General features: G+C 38.7%; 1 protein-coding gene and 1 long non-coding RNA gene across 2 annotated transcripts; both read left to right on the top strand.

The window, feature by feature from the left end:
• The first annotated feature begins 717 nt into the window (after nucleotides 1–717).
• On the top strand, nucleotides 718–3,126 carry LOC125021367. The gene is made up of 4 exons (XR_007114338.1): nucleotides 718–780; nucleotides 884–1,009; nucleotides 1,099–1,160; nucleotides 1,273–3,126. It is a non-coding gene; the product is annotated as an uncharacterized LOC125021367 (long non-coding RNA).
• A 5,893-nt stretch (nucleotides 3,127–9,019) lies between these two features.
• Nucleotides 9,020–15,015, top strand: LOC125020713 (lamin-A-like). The gene is made up of 6 exons (XM_047606178.1): nucleotides 9,020–9,074; nucleotides 10,334–10,438; nucleotides 10,679–10,726; nucleotides 14,107–14,205; nucleotides 14,336–14,443; nucleotides 14,567–15,015. Exons 1-6 carry the CDS (start codon nucleotides 9,054–9,056, stop codon nucleotides 14,663–14,665), a joined length of 480 nt encoding a protein of 159 aa, XP_047462134.1. The 5' UTR covers nucleotides 9,020–9,053; the 3' UTR covers nucleotides 14,666–15,015.
• Nucleotides 15,016–17,263: the final 2,248 nt, after the last annotated feature.

The raw sequence follows: 17,263 nt of genomic DNA, 5'->3' as shown, positions 1-17,263 counted from the left end.
TGAGGTTCTGATGCTGGAACATGACGATGCCCAAACATTTAAACCAAACTATTGTCATGTTTCTATGTTTTATCAGTTCTATGTTGCAGCAGCAGAACGTCGTCTTCAATGTCACATATCCATGTTTACACCACGTTGTGTTAATAACCAGCGCAGGAGACTGCATTCCCTGTAGATCCTAACGTTCTGCACTCATTAAACCGGTTCATCCGTCTTGTTGGTCAGTGAATTCACATTCCCCGCAACAACCAATGGAATTGGGTTGAACACACTGACCAACAGATGATACAAGAGACTGTCATCACCATTATGTGAAACAAGTTCTATCTATCTATTGGAGGGTGTTGTTAGAAAGGCTAAGTAATAAAAGTTATACAAAACACATGACAGAGAACTGCTGACAATTGTGTCAGGTGTAAGAAGAAAATAAATGTTTCTGTGGAATATACAAACCTAAAAAACATGTTTCTTCTTCCTTGTCCTCAGCATCAGCTCCTGTCTCCTCACCCATCATCAGTTTATCAGGGATGGACAGAGACAGAGGAGGAGTGGTGTTACAGTGTGAATCCAGAGGCTGGTATCCAGAGCCTGAGGTGTTGTGGCTGGACGCTGAGGGAAACCTGCTCTCTGCTGGACCTCCAGAGACAGTCAGAGGTCCTGATGACCTCTATACTGTCAGCAGCAGAGTGACTGTGGACAAGAGACACAACAACAGCTTCACCTGTAGAGTCCAACAGAACAACATCCACCAGACCAGAGAGGCTCACATACATGTTCCAGGTAGAACACGCTTAGAGAACGGACCATGACATGATTTTAGTTTGACACAGTTTGTGTGTGATTGTGTAGAAATGTCATGTAACTCTGTGTGTTTTCATTTCAGATGATTTCTTCGTGTCCTCGTCCAGTTCTGCTGTTCCCATCATCACTGGTTTGGTTGTTAGCTTAGCTGTTAGCATCATGGTTATTTTGGCATGTGTCTTCTTTGTGTGGAGACAAAATAGAACCAGTAAGTTACAGATGAGTCACCAAATTAATGATGTAAAACACCAGCAAACGTCTTTTCTAGTTGAATTCAGCTGCTTTGATTTCACACAGAAACCAAGAAAAGATCCAGAGATGAAGCAGAGAAGGAGAAACTTTTAGAAGAAACTAAAGATGTAAGAGACAAGAAGTAAAAGATTAAATGTTGAGATTGATGAGTTTGAAGAAAGTTTGATCAGTAAACCTGCTGACTGATCATCATCCATCTGTCTGTCTGATATCTGACAGAGAAATATGAGAAGATTGAAGAAGAGCTGCAGAAAACCAAAGAAGAACTGAAGAACAAGACTGAAGAGATGAAGAAACATGTAGATAAAAATACACACCAACCACTAATACTCAAAACTCTTTTTCTTACATTTATGTGCACACATACATACACTCAAAAATATATATTCACATATACGGAGGTGGGAAAAAATTTTTTCTGACACCCCATGCATTTGTGAAATATTGCAAGAATCATGCATAGGTCTTCAAGAGCAATTTATTTTTGTACAATCTCAGACAGAATACTAAACAAATCCTAACAGCCATCATAACCTTAAAAATGACTGGTTCCATAAAAAGAAAGTAAGTATTGTTGTCATGATTATGTCTTGTATCATGTTTCAGTTTTCCGTATTATTTTGTCATTCTTTGTAACTTCCTGTCTGTGGTGCCTCCTTGTGTTTTTGTCATGTCTGTCTGTGTCATGTTTTGTGTTTGCTGTTATATATTGTTAAGTTTCTGGATTTCCTTGATTATTCATTGGTTTCTCTCCTTCGGTTTTCCCTGATCGATCTCACCTGTGTCATGTTTCCCTGAGCCCTCTCGTGTATGTATAGCCCTGCTTTCCCTTTGTTCCTTGTTGCGTCGTTGTGTTACTTTGCTGATGTGTTCCATGTGTTGCTTTCCACTTGTTCCTCTTGTGTGTGCTTGCCTTATTGAGTTCTGCATTACCTGCCTTCTGCAGCACTTTTTAATTCCCCTTTGTTTTCATTAAGAACCCTTTTCCCCTGATTCCCTGCCTCCTCATCTTTAGTCCTGTATTTTGGGTCCTCACCTCAACAATCAGTCCTGACAGTTGCGTCATTTTGGTTCCAGTGATCCACTAATGAAGGCTGTTGTTAGATCCCCACAATTCACAGGTAAGACAGCTTCTCCGTTTATATACAGTAGGGTTACGGCTTCACGTCTGCGGAGTATTACTCCAACTGAACTTAATGAGAGCACTGCTCAAGCTGTAGACGAGGTAACTCGCCTGGCTTCTAACCACCCTTAATCCTGACGTCTGCCCCGCTTCCTCACGTCCCCCGGAACCACCAGTCAGGGAGGCTTCCTGCAGCTGGGTCTGAAGTCGAGTCCAGTCAGTTGTGGTGGCTTACCCCTAATGGGTCTGTGCACTTGGTACGTGCCAGGTTATAATTTAAAGGCTAGGCTGAAAGTCGGAGCTACCATTCAGGTTGCCTATAGTTTTACTGTCTTGAGTACCAGCGAAAAGGGAGAAATAATCATCAGCAAAGACTTCTGACCTTTAGAGCCAAATTTTATTTGCAGGTTAAGCTTAAGCAAATTGCAACAACTCAATAAATCAATCAAATCCAAAATCAGCCATTGGTTAAAATAATATTCAAGCTTCAGATAATCAATTAAAATTTTCACTCATGTAACACCTAATTAGAAATATCCTTATCAGATTCTATTTCAAAAATTAATTAATCAAAAAGAATTACTTATGAGCCAGGCAGATGAAGTAGGGGTAAATGTCCAAAACTGTCCAAAATATCCTCCTTGACTCCGTACAAAGTCCAAGAAGTAGAAATCCAAAGTCTGAAAGATAATCCAGACTATGTCTGCTAGGCAGGGGGAATCCAGACCAAACTATAAAAGCCAATGTAGCACTGCGAGGGAGTTGGCTCAGTCCGCATGCAGCACAGTCTGTGTCCGAGGTGAAATTCCCGTAAGATACTTCTGCATTTCATCTTTTATGCTCTAGTAGCTACTGTCAAACATGGTGAAGATTTGAGGGATGCATCAGTGCTGCTGGTGTTGATCATCTCACTGTCTGTGATGGAACATTGAACTGTGACTGATACTGAGCCATTCTTCAAACCCATATGATTCCTTCCACAAAGGATCAGTTTCAAAGCCTAAACCAAAGGATTTTGAAGAATTAAAAGAATGGGACAAGATTATCTCTCAACAGTGTGAAAGGCTCATGAGGAACATGGAGTAGAATTAGAGCTCTACTGCTGCTAATGGCAGGAGGACTAAATATTAATTTGATGATGTGATGGTTTATTTATTTTTGTGAAAAATCTCTTTTGTGTTTTTAAAGGTGTGGCTGCATTAGACAGACACAAACAAATTCAAATTATATATATACATATATATGTATATATATATATGTGTATATGTATATATATATATATATACAGTGGGGGAAATAAGTATTTGATCCCCTGCTGAATTTGTAAGTTTGCCCACTTCCATAGAAATGATCAGACTCTGGTTTTTATGGTTGTTTACTGGTTATGGGTATAGACAGAATATCAGTCGAAAATGCATAAAAAACACACAATCTAAAAGTTATAAATTGTTATGTATTTTATTAAGGGAAATAAGTATTTGATCCCCAACAATTCACTTAGAATTCAGGCTCCTACAGATTGGCTGGTGCGCATGTGGCACACAGCTGTGCTCAGTCAACTAATTACCAATACTCCTGATCTTAACTCGTCATGTATATAAAGCACACCTGCTCTAAGAATCAGTTTCTTACATTCCAACTTCTACAGCACCCTGGGCAAGACCAAAGAGCTGTCAAAAGATGTCAGGGACAAGATTGTAGACCTGCACAAGGCTGGTATAGGTTACAAAACCATCAGCAAAAGGCTTGGTGAGAAGGTGACAACTATTGGTGCCATTATTCGCAAGTGGAAGACCCATAAAAGGACCATCAACTGTCCTCGGTCTGGAGTATGTATATATATATATCAGTTCTCAACACTGTTGGCATCAAAGTCAACAAATAACAGAGAATATGTTCAAAACTGAACAAAAAATAAATAAATTAATATTTAGTTCTCCTGCCATTAGTAGCAGTAGAACTCTAGGCTCCATGTTCCCCACGGGCCTTTCACACTGTTGAGCGATAATCTTCTTCTTCATTCTTCTTTAATTACTACTTTTAATTCTTCTAGATTCTATGGTTTGGCCTTTGAAACAGACATTTTCAATGGGGCTCATGTCTGGGGATTAAGGGGCCACACTAAGATCTGGATCCTGTGCTCCTGCAGCCAGGTTCTACCAGCCCTGGATGTGAGGATATAATGAGCATTATCTTGTTGAAACATCCAGTTTGGACCTTGACAGAACAGAGCGCGTGCAGAAGGAAGCATGTGGTTTTGAAGAATGGCTCAATATTTGTCAAAGTTCACTGTGCCATCACAGATAGTGAGGTGAGCAACACCAGCAGCACTCATTCATCAAACCATGATGCTGCCTCCACCGTGTTTGACAGTAGCTACTGTAGATGCTGGAGATGATGCTTGGCCTGGTCTTCTGCGTAGCATCACATTAGCAGGAGGGAGACAAAGGTGGAAACTGGACTCATCTGACCACAGAATCTTCTCCCACTTCCCATCGTCCTGTAAATGTGGATCAGGATGAGGTCATTTCTTGCTGAAGAAACTGTTGGACGCCCAGATCTTGGTTTGTCTTCCAAGCTTTTGGTTCGTCTGTATTTCTGCAGAGTGGATCCAACTGATGAAGGACTGCACCTGCACTTCCTAGTGATCTGGTGGCAGCTGTTGCCTTCCTGGCTGAGAATCTGTATCTTCAGTCGTGCTTCATGCATTAAGTTCCTCGTTTTAGCCGTTGTTGTCTCTTTATACAGATATGAAGCACGGCAACAGAAAAATGTGTCTTTTAATTAAAAGCACAGCCTTCATTAGTGGATCACTGGAGCCAAATGACACAATACTCAACATTTCTTATGTGTTTTTATGGAACCAATCAATTTCAGGTTTTAGGTTTTGTTTAGTATTTTGTCTGTGGCTGTACTAAAAGAAAATATACTTGAAGACCTACAAGTGATTCTTAATGCAGTATCTCACAAATGCATGGGGTGTCTGAAAACTTTTTTCCACCATCATACATATCAAACTGACTGTTTGAGTTTTGATCCAGACTCTCTGCTGATGCTCTACTCTACCCCCAATACACACACAGAAATGTTGAATCATACACTTTTGTCTATTTTCTTAGTAGTTTTGCATTTTAGTTTGGCACAATTCCTATTTCCTAACATGGAGTATACAGGACTTCACCTATGCTACATCCAGTCACATGCTTCACTTTAAAGGAGCTGCCATGGCACACATTTTTGTACAGTTTATGATTTGACAACACTGACACCTTCAGACTCAACTGTGACTTTGCTCCATCTACTGGTGAAATGATATAACTACAGGTTTTCTCCTCCTCTCAGGTCAATGAACTAAAGGAGGAGAAGAAGAAGCTGCAGGAGGAGATGGAGTCCAGAAACAAAGAACTGGAGACCAGAAACAAAGAGCTGGAGACCAGAAACAAAGAGATGGAGACCAGAAACAAAGAGATGGAGACCAGAAACAAAGAGCTGGAGACTAGAAACAAAGAGATGGAGACTAGAAACAAAGAGATGGAGACCAGAAACAAAGAGATGGAGACCAGAAACAAAGAGCTGGAGACCAGAAACAAAGAGCTGGAGACCAGAAACAAAGAGATGGAGACTAGAAACAAAGAGCCGGAGATCAGAAACAAAGAGATGGAGGAGACAAAAGATGAGGTGAAGAACAAGCTCATAGACATGGAGAGAAAAGTCAAAGTCAACTTTGTTATAAATTCCGGATTCACTTTTTTATTACATGATAAAATGCACAGATAAATATTTAGTTCACGTAAATCACAACAATAAATCAAGAATCAAGAGTCTTCATAAAACTTTGCAGACACTCCCGGCATTGAAGGCACACATATAAATGACACCACATTTAAACAAAACACTTAAATATTAATTCAATTCCTCCAAATAATAGACACTACAAACAAACTAATATTACAGATATTCTTCTTCATCCCAGTTTAAGAAAAAGCTCAACCATGAAGAGAGAAATAAAGGAGCTGGAAACAGAGGTTCATGTTGAATCCAGATATTTTAATTCCATAATAAGGAAGTAGTTTAGAACCAAATCAGTTTGGTTCATAAAAACATAAAATCTTTAGATCAGCAGAAATGGAATAAATCATAAGAGGACAAAGTGACAAAAATCTGAATAAAAATAGTACAAACTGAAATACTGAGAAGTTGGTGGTTCGGTTCTGCCCTGTCCATAGTTGGTCCATTGTGTCCTTTGGCATAACACTTAACCCACCTCGTCCCCAGTGGGAACTCCACTGGTGTGTGGTTGTGAGTGTCCAGGGCAGCTGTGACTGAGCAGTGTTGGGCAAGTTACTTACAAAATGTAATATATTTTATATTACAAGTTACTTGCATTTGAAAGTAATAAGTTTCTTTACAATATCACCTTCTGTGTAGAGTAATAAGTTACTTATTACTTTTTAGTTACTTTCACCAAAATAAATATTTATGACAAGACATTACAAAATGAAGGTGCACAATATTTTTTCATGTTGAATATTCCTTTTATTATTTTCACCTTATTCTTTTAATCTGCTACAAGTATATGAACTGAAATTTACATTGCAAAGTTTTAAAGTTTTTCTTCCGTGAATGATTTTTCCTCAGACACTGAGACACTAATCTCTATTGACTCATAACTTTATATATTTCTATCCATGTTTTTTAGAGCTTTGTTCATTATCACACACAGTCTCATTTATGAGTACTGTAAAACATGGAGATGTATTATTGTTACTGTTAAATTATTCTGACATGATGTGACAATAACAACCATGAAAATCCCTCTGCAAACACAACTGACTTAACAAATTAAAACAACTTTTAATCATTAAATCACCGCTAACACCACCTGTAGTGTCTCATCTAAATTAAATATATGTGGAAATGTGTTTATACCTTAACAATAGGACCAACGTTATATCATTAGAGATTAGTTTTTACCTTGTCACTTGATGAAACAGGGATTTTGCTGACAAGCTTTTTAAACGCCAGCAACTCAACTGTAGAAAGATTCAGCACATCCTCCATGACACACTCAGCCTCCTCACTTCTCCTGGGTCAAACATCTTCACCTCTGGTCTGGAGAAATACAGCTGTCCTTGTTTAGATTTGCTCGTGCCGCCATTTAGCCTCTAACTCCAGGTGTTTCTTCAGGTTACTTTTACTTTACTATTTTTAGCCGTAGAAGGTTCCGTCGGCCTCTGACCAGATAATAAATTGGTTCTTATCCATTTCTGTGACAAATTCAGAAGAGTGCAAGTATTACCACTCAGAAAACATTCAGTTGTTGCCATCTTGCAGTTTTCTTCTTCTTCTGTTGAGTTTAAACCGTCTTCTTCTTCTCCTCTTTATTTACGGTTGTTGCCCCTGTGTTGTTTTTTTTAAAACCTCCGCCTGTGCGACAGCTCGGATTGTAACACGTTACCGGACTCAGTAACTGTAATAATATTACTAAAATATAGTTAGTTACACGTTATATTACTCCGTTACTGCCTAAACGTAATATATTACGGTAACGCGTTACTTTTGTAGCGCGTTACCCCCAACACTACTACTGAGGTAGTTAACCATCACCAGAGTGTGACTGTGTGAGCGAAATAATAATGCAGTCAATTGTAAAATGCTTTGAACATCTAATGGAAAAGTGCTGTATAAAACCAAGGCATTATTATTATTATTATTATTATTATTACAAATACTAAAAGGCAAACAAGAGAGAAAGTCAGAAATTATTTTAACCAAAGAATAAAAAATGGCAACTATTAAAACAGTACATTTAGCACAGTTAGCATACGGTTAGCACAGTTAGCTTGCAGTTAGCACAGTTAGCCTGTGTGTGAGAGAGTAATGCGCGCTTTTGCGCATGTTTGTGTATCCTACTACTCTTCCTGTGTGTATTTGTAACTGTAATAACATAAAGTTACCTGTGTGTTTGTGTGTGCATGTGTGGGTATGTGTGTGGTATGCATGCACGCGCCTGCGTGTGTGTGCGTGCCCGTGTAGGTGGGTGAGGGTGAGGAGTGCACGCTTGCATGTGTCTGTTTAACTGTAATCACAAAGTTACCTGTGTTGGGTTTAAAGGGGTTAATAAGGCTGTTTATAACCTTGGGAAGAATCAAGAAGAATGTTACTTACGCTATGTTAAATATTGATAATGATGCTACAAAAATAAATGTATTTCATGAGGATGAAGAAGAAAAATGTCTCACTCACAGAAAAACTCACAGAAACATCAACCTGCAGAACTTCAATGTTTATCACAAATAAAATATGAAGCAAAAACTATTATAAATCATGATAAAAAATGCTAAGAGGCAAATAATAGAACAAGAGATACAATTACTGTAACATGAGAATAAAAAGTCCAACGACTAAATCAGTAAAATAATCAAATGAATAAATAGTTGAGACTCAGTTCAAAGTCAAACTGTAAAGGCAGATCTTGAGTTTACTTTTTAAATATCAATACTAAAGTCTACTGGCTTGTGATGCTGTTAAATATTGATAATGATGCTACAAAAATGAATTGATTTCATGAGGATGAAGAAGAAAAGTGTGTGTGGTTTAAGTTTGTGGCCCAAGTGAAGGAGTTCAAGTATCCTGGTCAGACCTACGCATCCACGTAGGATTTTCTTCTTTAACCTCTGACTGCTTTGAATGAGAAGAAAAGAGAAAAGAACATTCATGAAGGAGGTCTGTTGTTAATCTCATCTCCTCTTTCTGTCTTCTCTCTCCTCAGCTGGAAAAACTAACTGGTGACAACAAGAAGCTTCAGGAGGAGAAAAATCAGCTGAAGAAGACGATGGAGACCAGAAACAAAGAGCTGGAGACCAGAAACAAAGAGATGGAGGAGAAAAAAGATGAGGTGAAGAACAAGCTCATAGACATGGAGAGAGAAGTAGTTTATTCACACACATCATTCAAAGTACACTCTGCATATCAATACCTCCTTCAGATCAACTAAACCAGTCTGACATGGACAAATAGAAACAGACGAGGTCAAAAAGACATTTAAATCTAATTGTATATCTCCTTCTAGCCTTTATTGAGATGGTTATTTCATGATGAAATGTTTAAAACATCAGTGGGACACACTGAGATACAACCCATGCGTCTTCTTCAAAGTTTAACTCTGAGCATAGAATCGTCTTCAGTAGATCAGGTAATCACACACCTGGTGAACAGGCTGAGGAACCACAGGTAAAAATACCATGTCTCACCCATAGATGGCGCTGCAGACATAGAATAAAGACTAAATACATGTGATGAGTGAGAATAAATAATAATACATACACATACATGTTTACATTCATATACATATACACACATATACACACACAGGGTCAATGATGCAAACAGGTTCATGTCATAATTAAAGAGCCAGAGGCACATTAGAGCCAGTACACACTGATCAATAAACCATCAATCACACTTTAATTACTTTACATACAAAATGTAGCACAAAGAGTTTTATCACCACCACAGACACACACCTTAATAATGTGTGAATAAGAACAGCATTCATTAAAAGAAGAGCTAGAACTGTGGAAACTCTATGGTAGGAGAGGAAACACCAGAGACTGAGAAAACCAACAGGAAGAAAGAACCAGTCAAGAAATAAAAACTACACGTTAGTAGAAATGGAAGAAATCATGAGAGGACAAAGTGGAAACATCTGAATGAAAATAATAGAAGGCAAATAAAACAAAAAGAGATAAAATTACTGCAACAGGAGAATAAAAAGACCAACTAGTAAACCAGTAAAATAATCAAATAAATAAATAAATAGTTAAGACTTAATTCAAAGTCAAACTGTAAAGGCAGATCTTGAGTTTTCTTTTTAAATATCAATACTAAAGTCTACTGGCTTGTGATGCTGTTAAATATTGATGATGATGCTACAAAAATAAGTTGATTTCATGAAGATAAAGAAGAAAAATGTCTGTGGTTTAAGTTTGTGGCCCAAGTGAAGGAGTTCAAGTATCCTGGTCAGACCTACGTATCCACGTAGGATTTTCTTCTTTAACCTCTGACTGCTTTGAATGAGAAGAAAAGAGAAAAGAACATTCATGAAGGAGGTCTGTTGTTAATCTCATCTCCTCTTTCTGTCTTCTCTCTCCTCAGCTGGAAAAACTAACTGGTGACAACAACAAGCTTGAAAAGGAGAAACAGCAGATGAAGGAGGAGATGGAGACCAGAGACAAAGACCTGAAGGAGAAAAAAGATGAGGTGAAGAACAAGCTCATAGACATGGAGAGAGAAGTAGTTTATTCACACACATTATTCTCATCAGAAGAAAACAACATCTGGAAAGTTAAACGTGCACATATAAAAGTTTTGTTTAAATCAAACAATTTTATATGAACACATCCTTCAGGTTAAATGTCGAATGTGTTGTTTAGTCTGACATGAAGAAATAGAATCAGTGATGATAAAATCTTTTTATTTGACTTTAATAAATTCTTCCAGTTGGAGAAAATCAAACCTGCTGCTTCCACGTCTATCAGGCCTTTTAAGGTAAGTGATCACATCATAAGAACTATGATACAATCTGTATGTCCATCATTTATAATCTTTACTGATCTCTCTTCATTCTTCTCAGACGTCTAGTTACAACAATCAGAAGGAGGAGATTAGTAGTTTCTATCAGATTCTAGTTTGTTCTCATTTCAATGTGTTTCTGTTTCATTTAATATTCAGATCATTGTCTTGTTCTAAGGAGGTTGATGTTGGTGGTCAACATCTTCTCTCTGCCTGTTAGATTTGTGAGATAGTTCCTCATGTATCTGTGTTCTTGTGTAGATTTTAGTTTTTGCATCTCACCTATGTTTGGATTTGTGATTATTTTTTTTTTAACTTTTTTACAAGAACACATGGATGTGGACTAAGACCAGAAAGATAGCTTTTTGTCAAACATTTGTCTATACTGGAACATATATATTTTATTTATAAAACTCTTTTATCATAATTAATTGTAATAATTCACTAGAAAATTCCTTCTGGGAAAGTTTGAAGGGGCTACGGATGACGCGAAAAACGTTTTGATATATAACTCGGCCTACAGCTCTCCTACAGAAGGAGAAGGGACCTTTGTGTTTAACTCGTGAGTGTGTCCAAAATCTTTACTCTACAAGGACAAAAAACATATCAACGTCTTCAGGAAGGTCTTTAGGACGCCCACAGTCTGCTTGTTTTTCTGATAGGAGCTACCGTTTTGTCACAGTAAGCCCAAATGTGAGACCAGTGAAAAGGGGGAAAATCTAGCTCTTTTCTGTGTCCCGGCTTTGCGCGCTTCTGTCGTCATTGACGACCACTGTGAGTTGCCACAACAACCCCTGAGCTGCAGGGCCTGGGCCACAGCTGTGCGACATGTGAGTCAAGTGTGCGACATGTGGGTTAACTGTGCTAAATGGAGGCTAACTGTGCTAACCGTATGCTAACTGTGCTAAATGTGGGTTAAGTGTGCTAACTGTTTGTTAACTGTGCTAAATGTGGGTTAAGTGTGCTAACTGTGCGACATGTGGGTCAAGTGTGCGACATGTGGGTTAACTGTGCTAAATGGAGGCTAACTGTGCTAACTGTAAGCTAACTGTGCTAAATGTGGGTTAAGTGTGCTAACTGTGCGACATGTGGGTCAAGTGTGCGACATGTGGGTTAACTGTGCTAAATGGAGGCTAAGTGTGCTAACTGTAAGCTAACTGTGCTAACCGTATGCTAACTGTGCTAAATGTGGGTTAAGTGTGCTAACTGTTTGCTAACTGTGCTAAATGTGGGTTAAGTGTGCTAACTGTGCCACATGTGGGTCAAGTGTGCGACATGTGGGTTAACTGTGCTAAATGGAGGCTAACTGTGCTAACTGTAAGCTAACTGTGCTAACCGTATGCTAACTCTGCTAAATGTGGGTTAAGTGTGCTAACTGTTTGTTAACTGTGCTAAATGTGGGTTAAGTGTGCTAACTGTGCGACATGTGGGTCAAGTGTGCGACATGTGGGTTAACTGTGCTAAATGGAGGCTAACTGTGCTAACTGTAAGCTAACTGTGCTAACCGTATGCTAACTGTGCTAAATGTGGGTTAAGTGTGCTAACTGTTTGCTAACTGTGCTAAATGTGGGTTAAGTGTGCTAACTGTGCGACATGTGGGTCAAGTGTGCGACATGTGGGTTAACTGTGCTAAATAGAGGCTAACTGTGCTAACTTTAAGCTAACTGTGCTAAATGTGGGTTAAGTGTGCTAACTGTGCGACATGTGGGTCAAGTGTGCGACATGTGGGTTAACTGTGCTAAATGGAGGCTAACTGTGCTAACTGTAAGCTAACTGTGCTAACTGTAAGCTAACTGTGCTAACCGTATGCTAACTGTGCTAAATGTGGGTTAAGTGTGCTAACTGTTTGCTAACTGTGCTAAATGTGGGTTAAGTGTGCTAACTGTGCGACATGTGGGTCAAGTGTGCGACATGTGGGTTAACTGTGCTAAATGGAGGCTAACTGTGCTAACTGTAAGCTAACTGTGCTAAATGTGGGTTAAGGGCGCTAACTGTGCGACATGTGGGTCAAGTGTGCGACATGTGGGTTAATTGTGCTAAATGGAGGCTAACTGTGCTAACTGTAAGCTAAATGTGCTAAATGTGGGTTAAGTGTGCTAACTGTGCGACATGTGGGTCAAGTGTGCGACATGTGGGTTAACTGTGCTAAATGGAGGCTAACTGTGCTAACTGTAAGCTAACTGTGCTAACCGTATGCTAACTGCTCTAAATGTGGGTTAAGTGTGCTACCTGTATGCTAACTGTGCTAAATGTGGGTTAAGTGTGCTAACTGTGCGACATATGCGTCAAGTGTGCGACATGTGGGTTAACTGTGCTAAATGGAGGCTAACTGTGCTAACTGTAAGCTAAATGTGCTAAATGTGGGTTAAGTGTGCTAACTGTGCGACATGTGGGTCAAGTGTGCGACATGTGGGTTAACTGTGCTAAATGGAGGCTAACTGTGCTAACTGTAAGCTAACTGTGCTAACCGTATGCTAACTGCTCTAAATGTGGGTTAAGTGTGCTACCTGTATGCTAACTGTGCTAAATGTGGGTTAAGTGTGCTAACTGTGCGGAATATGCGTCAAGTGTGCGACATGTGGGTTAACTGTGCTAAATGGAGGCTAACTGTGCTAACTGTAAGCTAACTGTGCTAACCGTATGCTAACTGTGCTAAATGTGGGTTAAGTGTGCTAACTGTGCGACATGTGGGTCAAGTGTGCGACATGTGGGTTACCTGTGCTAAATGGAGGCTAACTGTGCTAACTGTAAGCTCACTGTGCTAAATGTGGGTTAAGTGCGCTAACTGTGCGACATGTGGGTTAATTGTGCTAAATGGAGGCTAACTGTGCTAACTGTAAGCTAACTGTGCTAAATGTGGGTTAAGTGCGCTAACTGTGCGACATGTGGGTCAAGTGTGCGACATGTGGGTTAACTGTGCTAAATGGAGGCTAACTGTGCTAACTGTAAGCTAACTGTGCTAACCATATGCTAACTGTGCTAAATGTGGGTTAAGTGCGCTAACTGTAAGCTAATTGTGCTAAATGTTGGAAAAGTGTTCTAACTCCCATGTTGACAGAGATGGTACCCCCGGCATTAGCTCCCGTAGCCCCTTCAAAAATTCCCAGAGGGAATTTTCTAGTTAATGTATATAATTGGAATATTTGATATGCATTTCATCTCATGTTCTCTTAAGTCTTTTCTCTCCTCATGGTGTGGTTTCTAAAGCTCCTCATGTTCTAGGTCCTACCTCCTCATCACATTTATGTTTAATGATGAAAAGTTCTCTGAATGATTGAGAGACAGAACATGAAGCTGACTGATGTGAAAGGACTAATCTGTGGATGTCGTCTCCTCCCAAACCTGAACAAACACAGAACAGCAGCAGCTCAGACAGTCAGGAGACGTTAAGAGACATCAATGTGTTCATTGATCCCTACAGCAGATATATCTGTCTCACGAACATGTCTGATCAGGTGATGTTGATTTAAGAGTCATTTCTTTTCATACAAAATATTGATTCAACAGGTTTAATAGACACCAACATTCATTTGTTCCTGTCTCTGTGTCTCATTCTTCTTCTTGTGTTTCATTTCCGTCCTGCAGGACAAACCACTGGGAGGACGTCAGTTAAAAGTCCAGATCAACAATAGTGAACCCATCACATACACATTTAAACCATCAATGAAACTCAAGGCTGGAGACAATGTTACTGTGAGTCTTTGTAGATGTTTCATTGATGTTGTTATATTTTCCATTTTCTTACTTTTCCTTCAGTTTTTCTAATTATTATTTTCTGACTGTGACTCTGTGACCTTTGATTTACTACATTTACAGTTCTGCCATCCAGACTACCTGGTTCTACCTGGTGACCTGGTGTGGGAGGACCTGAAGTCCTGGAAGTCTGGAGACAGAGTCAAGGCCTCTCTGCAGTGAAATAGTTCCCAGTTGAACTCCTTCAATAAAGTTCAGTAATCCAGCAAACAGCAACATTATAGATGAGAAACAGCACGACTCAGATCTTCCTGCAGAAACCACACACTGCAGAGAAAGTCTCTGGAAACACTTGGCTCCATTTTATTGGATTAGTCAAGTTTGATGTGAACGTTGGTTTGTTTAAAGACTTTTACAGGATGACGTCAGTGTTTTAGATTCTATGTAACAAGTCTCCTTGTTTCCTCCAATTAACAAATGAACATAACAGTTAACATTTGGATGTAAATGTTGAGAAACATACGTATTCTTTTTTTTTTTTTAAATAAAGAATACACTTTTGCATTTATCAACATGTGCATTGTATCAAACTGTGTAGAAATGTGTGAGTGATTTTGGCTTAATCACCGTAGCTATGGCGACAGAACAGACCCCAACACCATAGCATGACATGCAAGTCTCGTTAAATGTAACAAGAGCTCTGATTGATCCACTTGGTAGTAGCACTTTATTTCTGCTTCTCCATCTCAGCATTTTCAAATCAATTTTGAATCAATGGAACACATTGAGGAAAGATTAACTCATTAAAATAAATGTTACATTTGTAGAAAGAAATGAGCAGAATCTGAAGCTTAAACAAACTTCATGACACAACTCATTGTCAAGATGGGAAATTTAGTAGAAACATAAAAACACTTAAAATGGAAGCTGATATGAATTTAAAATGTGACTTCATCTGAAGAAGAAGATAAAATGAGTTTTCTTCGATGGATGATGTGAACCATTGAGAGGTTTTGCTTCTTGAGTTGAAACTGTTTTTTTTCAGGGTTTTTTGTTTCTAAGTTTGTTGTTTCTGTTTGTACTGAGAGTAATGTCACTACTGAGCTGTTTGAAGTCATAATTGAGGAAAAACTGACACTAAGTTTGACATCACTTCATTCTGTTTATATTATTTATCAGTTTAATTAAGATGTGACAAATGCTGCCTTATAACGTGTTGGAGTCTCTGGCTAATTCTCAGCACAGCTTTAAACAGACTCCTTCCTCCTCTAGTCAGGTGGAACTGCTCTTTGGGACCTGGAGGACAGAACGTACAGTTAAATGGTAGAAAATGTTCAGGATTTATCACGTTTCTCTACAGTATAAAGAAAACCTTATCAAATGTCCAAGAAGATGAATGTCCTGGAGTTTATTCATGAATCTGAGAACACATCTCCAGCCTCAAGAACAGAAACTTGAAATATCAAACTGTTGATGTTAAAACAAAGTGGTTCAGAGAGAGCAGAGGTCTCACCATGTTCACAGTGGAGTAGATGACTTCCTGCTTTGTTCAGTCTCTGGATGAGAGTTATATGGAGCACCAATTCTGACACAATATGGATATGTTGGTGATCCTGGATGAACTTATGCTCAACTCACAAAAGCAGGATAACTTTATCCTGGACTAGTAACTATGGTGATTTATCCTCTGCAGCTAACCTGCTCCAGACCAGACTAAGAACCAGGAGAAGATCAATCCTGTATTGGATCTGTTGTCAACACTGTAACAGATTATTATATTATTGTGTTTTACAGTATTTTCATGATCTTTCTACATGTTAGAATCTAATCTAATTAATAATATTTGGATGCAGGATGATTTAAATCATCCTGCATCCAAATATTATAAATACAGTCGTTTCATTTGCTGGTTGACTTTTAGTTTTAGTCGTATTTATTTACACAGATTATATATAAAGACAAATGCTCACATCTTTATTAATATAACAACAACACTGAAAGCTTCTAAAAGATACAAAAATCAGACAGAACAATACAGTTGTAAAAAAAAAAAAAACATAGGGAAGAGATTATTTATCACTACTTAAACATGCATCATTATTAGATTAATTTTCTGGTGTTCTACTTCCCAGACAACATGACTGGTCAATCAGTCAGAGAGAAACATGTTGATGATATTCTTTATTAAACTTAGATGCTGAATTTATAATTTTTGTCAACAAATGATCTTGTGTGATATTTTTTTCTGTGTATGTGCATTTTGTCTAGTATTGGTTCAAACTCCCACCTCTTCCAATCAGTTGTGTTTCCCACATTCAAGGTGAAAGAAAAAAGGACACATTTTATCTAGATCAAATTTTAATTTACAAGCAGCATGTTTTCAGCTTTAAGCTGGAGTACAGAGAGCAAACGTCACAAGAAATAACACTCCATCACAAATACAGTAACAGTTTGCCCTGGAATACTCCCCCCTCCCAGTTTCTGGATCTTTCTCTAGTTTCCAATATTCTCCTTTTAATGTCCAGCTCCACCAGCTCCAGATTTCCTTTTTCTCTCTGAGTGTTGACCTCTTCCAGCTCTGTCTGTTGCTGCAGGTGTTCTTCATACCGTACACAATTCTTACAGTCTGTGAATTCTTTTGAAGAAATGTCAATCAGCAGCAGTATCTGTGCATGACGTAGATTTCCTCCAGCATCTCCTCTCCATGTTACCAGGCTGCTGTAGAGGCTGTGCAGTCTCTGGGTCCTGGAACACATATTTTTATCAGCACCACATCACTGACTTTATATTAATCTGGACTAAATAAGCAGGAGATCTCCA

The sequence above is a fragment of the Mugil cephalus genome, chromosome 1 (genome assembly GCF_022458985.1).
Source record: "Mugil cephalus isolate CIBA_MC_2020 chromosome 1, CIBA_Mcephalus_1.1, whole genome shotgun sequence".
NCBI classification, from domain to species: domain Eukaryota; kingdom Metazoa; phylum Chordata; class Actinopteri; order Mugiliformes; family Mugilidae; genus Mugil; species Mugil cephalus.
Note: the sequence above shows the minus strand (reverse complement) of the source record. Positions and strands in the feature narration are given on the sequence as shown.

What these genes read in the sequence shown, in the direction of transcription:
- LOC125020713 (XM_047606178.1), top strand. Translation starts at nt 9,054, where the DNA reads ATGGAGGAGAAAAAAGATGAG. An exon ending in CGTCTATCAGGCCTTTTAAG is followed by an intron (nt 10,727 to 14,106) that starts GTAAGTGATCAC and finishes GAACAAACACAG; the next exon opens with AACAGCAGCAGCTCAGACAG. An exon ending in TCACGAACATGTCTGATCAG is followed by an intron (nt 14,206 to 14,335) that starts GTGATGTTGATT and finishes TCCGTCCTGCAG; the next exon opens with GACAAACCACTGGGAGGACG.